Source organism: Sardina pilchardus, chromosome 21 (assembly GCF_963854185.1).
Source record: "Sardina pilchardus chromosome 21, fSarPil1.1, whole genome shotgun sequence".
NCBI classification, from domain to species: Eukaryota; Metazoa; Chordata; class Actinopteri; order Clupeiformes; family Clupeidae; genus Sardina; species Sardina pilchardus.
The window spans coordinates 27,307,404-27,315,757 of NC_085014.1; the positions used below are offsets into that span (position 1 = coordinate 27,307,404).

General features: G+C 41.1%; 1 protein-coding gene across 5 annotated transcripts; it reads right to left on the minus strand.

The window, feature by feature from the left end:
• Positions 1-649: 649 nt before the first annotated feature.
• Positions 650-8,240, minus strand: mospd1 (motile sperm domain containing 1). 5 transcript variants are annotated; one of them, XM_062523879.1, is made up of 6 exons: positions 8,220-8,240; positions 5,042-5,353; positions 4,793-4,868; positions 4,393-4,694; positions 3,316-3,477; positions 650-1,327 (listed from the first exon to the last, which is right to left on the minus strand). In XM_062523879.1, exons 2-6 carry the CDS (start codon positions 5,193-5,195, stop codon positions 1,296-1,298), a joined length of 726 nt encoding a protein of 241 aa, XP_062379863.1. In that variant the 5' UTR covers positions 5,196-5,353; positions 8,220-8,240; the 3' UTR covers positions 650-1,295. The 5 variants fall into 5 exon arrangements, with proteins under 5 accessions (XP_062379863.1, XP_062379861.1, XP_062379862.1 ...); XM_062523877.1 differs by lacking the exon at positions 8,220-8,240 and adding an exon at positions 7,611-7,758; XM_062523878.1 differs by lacking the exon at positions 8,220-8,240 and adding an exon at positions 7,030-7,221.
• Positions 8,241-8,354: the final 114 nt, after the last annotated feature.

The window sequence follows — 8,354 nt, forward strand, 5'->3', positions numbered from 1 at the left end:
ACCACATCTTACTTAACCACTTTTTGGATTTTGATTATTTCCACAATTTTAGTTTCAACAGGGGGCACAGGGTTTCCTAAAGGATAAAAACCCTGATATAGCACTTAATATAGCAAGCCATGAGGCCACTGCTGGGTGACCCCCGTAGAATTTTAATTCACGCAGTTCTAAATGGCCGCACATTCCCTCTAGACAGCGGTGTGAGCATTGAACTGCACTTAATACATTTCCTTTTTTCATGGATATCCATTCCCCCCCCCCCCCCCCCCTTTTTGACAACAGGAAGCATAAGAGGGCATTTTTCTTGTGTAAAAAGAAGTTCTCAACGCATTTTGGCTCTGTAATTTAGTAAGTCATGATGACATTTTGTTTCCCCTGTTAAGCTCAAAAACTACGTTTCTTGAGAGGATTACTTAGTAGCGGGCCATTGGAAATCCTTACTCAGGTCAGAAAGGCATCCTGCTCTGGGCACATCATGGAGAGAATCTTAATATTTCTCACTGGCACTTTTGAAACATTGAAGCACTTCCTCTCAGGGATCTGGCTGCTTCCCGACCCCTTTCCCCCCCCCATCCTTGTGAAGGGCAACTAACGAACTCAAAACACTTTTGGTGAATGCAACATTCCAACTTATGCATATTGACACATCTTTTAGAAAGCTTTACTTTATTTGTATGGAAGAACTATTTAGTTGTTTTCTTCTTAAATACAGATGTAGCAAGTGACAAGTGATTGAGTAAAGAGTGCAAAGCATGGCCTGTGTAAATAGGGCCAAGTACAAGCGTCTGGCCCGGTGAGTGACTACTAGGGCATCTCACCTGGCACAGTTGTCCAAGATTATGCAAGGCCTATTAAACTACACAAAACACACAAGAATATGGAGTAAAACAAACATGTTTAATTTAATGTATCCCATCCCATCGCCCGCCCTCTCATGATTACACACAAAGCACCAGTGCCCAACCCCTTGGCCAGGCCTGTACTCCAGGCTCAGTCAGTACTTGTGTCTGGACAACACACACCCACACGAAGAAGTTCCCTCCCACGGCCTCAGCGTTTGTGGTTTGTACAGTATGAGTTGGTGTTTGTCGTTTATGTATTTGTAAGCAGTTAAAATGGCGGAGGGGAGTCCCTCATTGTCCCCTGCACCCCGTTTTTGCCCGCATTCTCTGTATGTATGTGTGTGTGTGTGTGTGTGTGTGTGTGAGTGAGTGTGGACACACTCTCACACACATTTTCCCCATTCAGTTCTTCTTTACACCTCTCTTGATTGAGGGTCACATTTTTGCATTGCTTCATGTCCGCAGGATGACCATTGTAAGAAGACCTGCAAAATACAATGAATACAAATAAACAGATTAGGCATCTCTTAGTTTTATGCAAGGAACACCCAATATACAAGGGACACATCCACCATCACAGCATGCCTTATCCACACGTTTTGAATGGAAAAGAATGGATATTCTTTAATAAATAAATACCGCGCATACTTTAAACATAAAAGTTTCTCTAGCAACACAAATACCCTGAAGGGTCACCATCTCAGTTCTCCTTCAGATGCCATGAGAGTGGTGACTGGGTGGATTGTGTTCTGTTTATTAGGGTTGAATTGACATATCGGCCCAATATCGGTATTAGATTTTTGGACTAGTGTTGGCTATGGACAAATAACATGACATTTTGCCGATGGCAGTGGCTGGCGTTTACAAATTATGTTCATTAGCTCTACACTAGCTCTAAATGCTACAGTATGTTATAAATTGACTGGCACATTAAGAGATAGTGTTATTAATAAAGTAACAAATAAAAAACAACAACAAACAAACAAATATTACTATCAACATAACCAGAATTTCACAACAGGTGTACCCCTATGTGTACCAAATTATCATTCTGAGTAATACATCTATTCAAGAGCTGAGCAAAATAGCAATGGGAAATGAAATAAAATATGGAGAATCTGTCCTGATATATTGATTGTTACAATACAGTTTGCTGAGGGTAACAATGTGTATGACAAATAACCTGTAATCTACCTGCTGTGTTTCACATTTATCTAACAACGCTCTGCATTTATATAACGTTTCTCAAGGCACCCAAAGCGCTTTACAGTGAAGAGGGAACTTCACCAACCACCACCAATGTGTAACACCCAACTGGTAGATGCACCACAGCCATTATGCGTCAGCACACTCTGTGCACACCACACATCAGCTTGAGGTGAAGAGTGAGGGAACGAATGAACGAGCCAATTACACTAGGGAATTATTAGGGGGCCAGATTGGGAATTTAGCCAGGATACCAGGGAACTTCCTACTCTGTGATAAGTGCCACTGGGATTTGACTACCATACTACCATATTATCATATAATATTGCACTGCGATCTCCTCTTCTGTATAACAAAAAATAATCTGAGGTCAGTGTCAGCCAAGGCTTTGAACCGGTTCATTGAAACAAAAACGAAAACTAGAAACAATTGATAGATTGCTAGGAACAAAAACAAAACCAGAAACTTTTGCTATGCTCTGGAACAGCAATGTGTATTTAATTGAAATAATGGCAACCGTTTAATGACGCTATTTATTTTATTTTTTTTATCATTACAATGACACAAATATTTTCTGCTTAATAACTGGTACAGAGTTTGCACAAAAAACTTTCTGACTGCAAGCAGTGAACTGCCACTATAAAGTTAACCTGAAAGTAAAATGTTGAATGTTGAAAATCGCTAGCTGGCTTCAAGCTCTATTAAGCTATTGTAGGCCGTTTAGTAGACTAAAACATTTTTGTTGTTGTTTTACAACGTCTTCATTCATGTATACAGGAAAAAAACCCTAAATGTATATACGATTATGAGTTTAAACAAGGACAGCTTGGATACTCCAATGAATAGAGTAAAATATCTAGGCCTATCAATAGGCTAAACATTTTATGCCATCCGAATATTGTCGTACCACATAGCCCTACGTGTAACGTTATTAACTGTTATTAATTTGGTTCTAACCGGTTCGGGAATAGTAATTCTAAGGTTGAACGCAAATCCAGAGACGTTAAAATACTGATTCTGCTCGGAACGAACCGGATGAAAAAAATCTGGTTTGAAGCCCTGGAGTCAGCAGTGTAAATCATCTTGTAGACCATTTGTCAGTGAAATTGAACAGCCTTCAGTTCAGTTTTACTTTGAGGAATATGTGCTTTGTGGTATTTAAAAATAACCTTGAGGCTAACATTGTCTAGAACTGATAGTGAAGTAGAAGTGAAAGGGTCAATTCATAGACTTGTGTTGCATATCATATGTATTCTTCATTACGTACCTAGAACGTAAGCAGCTACAAGTTTCTTGTTAACACTTAAGTGGAGGTAGACAGGCACTGTGGATTCCTGCTCGCCCAGTGTGGGCAGCATGAGGGCGGCCATACACACCAGCCCCAGCAGCACTGTCAGGAGGCTTGGGCCGCCCGATACAGCACGGCTCTCTGTCCAAAACACACACACACACACACACACACACACACACACACACACACGTCACTCAGGCTGACCACTTGTAATATATATATTTTTTTAAATTGCAACTAACAAACAACAGCTAACTGATGACAGCATGTATTTCAGGATGGTATTTCATCATCAAGAGCCAATTGGGTAATTCTGACACGAGTCTTGGTAAGTTATCTATGCTGTTTTGGACAGGCCTGCATAGATCCTTTCCAAATGTTGCTTCACTCCATATTGAGCCATTAGTTTAGTGCGTTTTCAAAGAGTTGGTATCCATTTGAAGTAAATTATTCAGTACAAATTTATCTTCCAGACAACAACCAGACCAAAACTGATTAGGCTGTGTGAATCGCAAGCAGTTAGCTACTGAATGCTATTGTTACTTAAATGTTTTCATCATATAGTCAACTAAAATCTTCAATACGTGAAAATGAAAACGCCTAACATTAGTGTCATTCTGAGCTATGAAAACATAACATTGCTTACCAGCTCATTCTTAGCATTCTGTAAATTATAAATGTTTTTCTTCAGATTTGTGTATTCATATCAGAACCAGAAACTATGAAGCAAAGAAGTGCGCCTTTGGGACAGAAAATATGAAGGGACCAGAACACTGTTTTTTTTTTAATGCCTTCTGATTGTCACAGATGATTTTTTTTATATATTGAAAAGAGACTCTTTCAGCATGAAATGAATAAAAAGTAAAGTAAAAAACATTACAACATAAATGTAGGGTTGTTAGTGTCTCTAATGATAAGCAAAATGTTTTGCTCACAATGTGAGCAGCCATTTTATTATTATGAACTGTTTTACTGTGATATCTGCTGCCATCTAGTGTCGGCAGAGTAGTACTACAACATTACAATTATTTTCCCCCCTCCCTTCAACTTTACCGGTCTCTCGAGCTGCTCTGTAGTTAGTTGCCGTGCCTCTAAGTCTCCACAACCCAGCCACTGGGTTACCTGTCTGGAATGCAGTCTGCTCAAAGAACACGCTGTCAGCCAGTTGCTCCTTCATGCGCCGCTCCTCCTCCTGCGGCCGGGGGTTTGGGGCCTCCTGCGCCGAGGAGGGCAGCAGCGTGGCCATCACCTCCTTTTTGCCAAGAGCCTTCCTCTGGCTCTGCTCCGACACCTGCAGCCGGAACTTGTCGATCACCCCATAGTGGCAGGCACGCACGTCTCTGTGTCGGATCACGCTGAATAGAGACAAACAGGGCCCGGGATGTGGTGTTGTTAGATGTGAACTACACAGCATGTAGCGAGGACTCTCACATCAGAAAACAACAACACTTACATGTCAACGCAGCATTGTGGTTTGACGGCCCCTGTGGCATCCACCACCGCATATTTGTTTGGCGCTGTGCACAGTACTGACAAAACAACATTCCACGGTTAACCAAAGCTGCACTACTCTGTATTTACCATAGAATATATCTATACAGTGAGTCATTTCCCCCTTACTCCTTATCTCAGCATACTTTGGGAAGCTTGGTTAAATTGACGGGACTGGTATGTCACTCTCTGGCTTCTGGATTCAACTCACCTTTGAACTTAAGGGCAAATTCGTAAGGGTTGTAGAGGGTGAGCACCTGCTTGTGGGAGGCTTGCTCATCAGCATAGAAGAACAGCTCAGTGGGGAACACAAACACGGGAAGGCTTCCTTCCACGAGGTCAGGCTGCCGGCTCTGCTGCTGCATTGACTCGGAGCTGAGCTCTCCTTCCTCCGGGTGTCCTGCCCGTTCTGGGAATCCCCACCTGGGCGGTTGTCTGTTTCTAAGCTCTGAAGGTGCAGAAACCTCCCCTTCAGATGCAGCTAGCTTTACCCTTTCAGCTCCTTAAAACCATGTCTTGCACCCTGAGAGACAAAACAAGACAATAACAGAACATCAAACACTTTCAATGATAAAAGGACAAAAACAAGAGTGGCACTTTTATGACATTAAAGGTTTTAAATGTGTTAATGTTTGAAAGGTTTGCACCAACACTGATACTAGGAAAACAAACTGCACCCAGTAAACAGGTGCGCAGCACGACAGTTACAAGTAAGACACTTCCTGCCCCAATTCGGAACTCTGGCAGCATAGCTGTAAAACGACCATCACAATACAACTGTTCAGAAAGAGTAGATTGTAGATGACAAAATTAACAGTCGTTGACTTTATGTCTTCTCAGGAAAACAACTTTTGAAGGCTCCACGTGGCTGATCACGTGAGCTTGTTTACTGAAGAAAGCATTTGTCCTCATGTTAATTAATGCTTAATCGAAACAAATAATTGACTGATACTGTGTATCTTCGGATGGGACATTTCGTTATATGATTTAATATTTGATCAATTCTAGCGTTTCCTATTTGGACAACCACTTTTTTTCCGAGTATTCAACCCACCCCGATTAATGGTAGATCTGTGTAGCAGTCCATAGCCCCTTTGACCCGAATTGACTGCATGGAATCATTACTGTATAGCTAGCAGCTACTGGGTGGTTTCCTTTTGTTTACTCGGTAGAACTGCCTTTCTCGAGGATCTCCTAACCATTACACATAGGATGTATTCTATCATTCTATCTATGTATCACCTATTAACAGCAGTCCCTTTTCAAGACACTTATAGTTTGAGTTGAGACAACATATTACAGACATTTAAAAATATTGAGCTAGCAAAACAGCTGTGACGTTAACTATCGAACATAAGATGATACTGCTAACGTTAGCCTCCCAAACAGACGTGTCAGTAAGAGTAACATTAACGGCTAGTCATCGCAAATTTAGTAAAGGACTACATTGTCATTTACAAACGCTATTACTTATAAGATACATTGTGTGTTTTCTTGACAACAGTGCAAGTGGGTGTACATAAATGCAATCCCTGGTGGAAAGCATAATAGCTACCTGACTAGCTAACGTTATATGAAATGCACAACCGTTCAGAGAAATATCTCATGACAGGAATAGATCTCAGGAAATTGCCCATTAATGTGGCACCAATGTTTACTTTACCGTAATACTGTACTTGATTATTTCAACCAATGTGATGGAACTGTCATAACCTAAACAACTAGCGAATCTTGCTAATATAGCTAGCTACCGTTAGCTAATATTAGGTGTGCAGCAAGAGTAGAAATAAACATAGCCGATAGCTGACATGCTAACGAATGGACAAGCTTTTTAAACGTCTGTTAACTATTGTATGCTCAAAATGTAATGACATTATTGGGTCATATAATAACCTGGATAATAACGAGTGCGCCTTAAAGAGTGTTTACCTTAATCGTGTCTGTACCTCGTGTGAAACGGTCAGATATTGTGCAAATCCCACCCTGTTTTTCTGTTTTCTTTGTCAGTATGCTGCAGATTGCTTAGTGAATGCTGGGATAGTGGAGGGCTCAGGAATTCCGCCAGAGCAGTTCAATGACGTAACCAACGATCATACATTGATGTACAGACTGTACTCTTATATCTTAAACATTTTCCAAACAGAAATTTTAGAAATGCAGCTTATAGCGTTGTGGAAAGTATGCTTGCAGTACACATACCTCAACCCGAGTTTCCTTATTACACGTTGCAGAGGATGCTCCTTTTATAGCTACATGGTTTATTTGTCAGAATTTGATATGTAAACATAGCCTCCTAGTGACAGATCTGCTAGCTCTTAACTTTTCAAAGTTCTGTGTAATCAAAATTCTCCCAACTGACACCACTGCATTTTGCATGCAGTCAACACAAGTCATAAATGGTCAGATGCACTCATAATGCCTGTTGTCAACATGACAACGCACGTACTACACGTGTAGCCCACATAAAGTTTCTGACCTGTAATGAAAATAAGAGAGCACAAAGTGCATGTAAGTTTTGTTTTCTAGACAACAAAGAGGTAAGTCGTAAGGTAATCATTTGCAGGAAGCAATTGCCTCAATAAGTTGATAGTTTTCACTCGATGTGCTCCATATTCATCTTGAAGGCCATTGTCACTCCATGAGGTCCTTCGAGTAGGCTTGCTTTCTACTGCACACAGGTTGCTCATTGGGGGAGGGGTTATACGTTTTGTGACTAATATTTTAATTACAACAATTAAATGTATTTATGTGTATAACACCCTTTATGTTAACGTTCTTACCATAAGTGAGATATCCTCACATGTACACCGCGTGGTAATCCTGATGTCCTGTTAAAACATGTTTTTTCGTTCTCAAATAACGACATTTATGTGGGTATCAAACACGGACCGGCCACGCCGTCTCCCACTGTTAACGAATATTCTGTGTGTGAAGGGAATGTTTTCCGTTGCATAGATAATTCAAGGACCAGGGACGCTTGAATAGAAATCGAAAAGCGTGATAGAGAGCCATGATCCCGCAATGGTTTACCGTTTCGAGAACGTGCAGGCACGCATTCAGGCGGTTGAATTAACATGGCGCTTCAATGTGCTTTCGCTGAAGAGATAAACAAGAGAGACGGGGAAGGTTGAAGGGAAGGCTCAATTATTATAAAAATCGTACTGTGAACCAAGCACTCCCCACCCCCACCAAGACAGACGGGAACATGGGAGGAGGGGTGTCCTTTATAATCACACATTGGATCCATAGTGAAATACATCCAAATCATGCTCTAAACTTCTATATACAACGTTCATATACATGCAAAGAGGTCAACAGTGTGTATTTCAAACATTCTCTGACATTTATGAGCACATTTACTTATGTCCAGAACACACACACGAACAGACCTTCCACTCCGTGGATCTCCAATTCGCCAAGAACGGAGAAATGAACACTAGGCGGATGAGAAGCACTTCCCGACCTCATTGCATATTTATGCACAACAGGGAGTGGCCACTCTGACCAGGTTTAGCCAATACGAT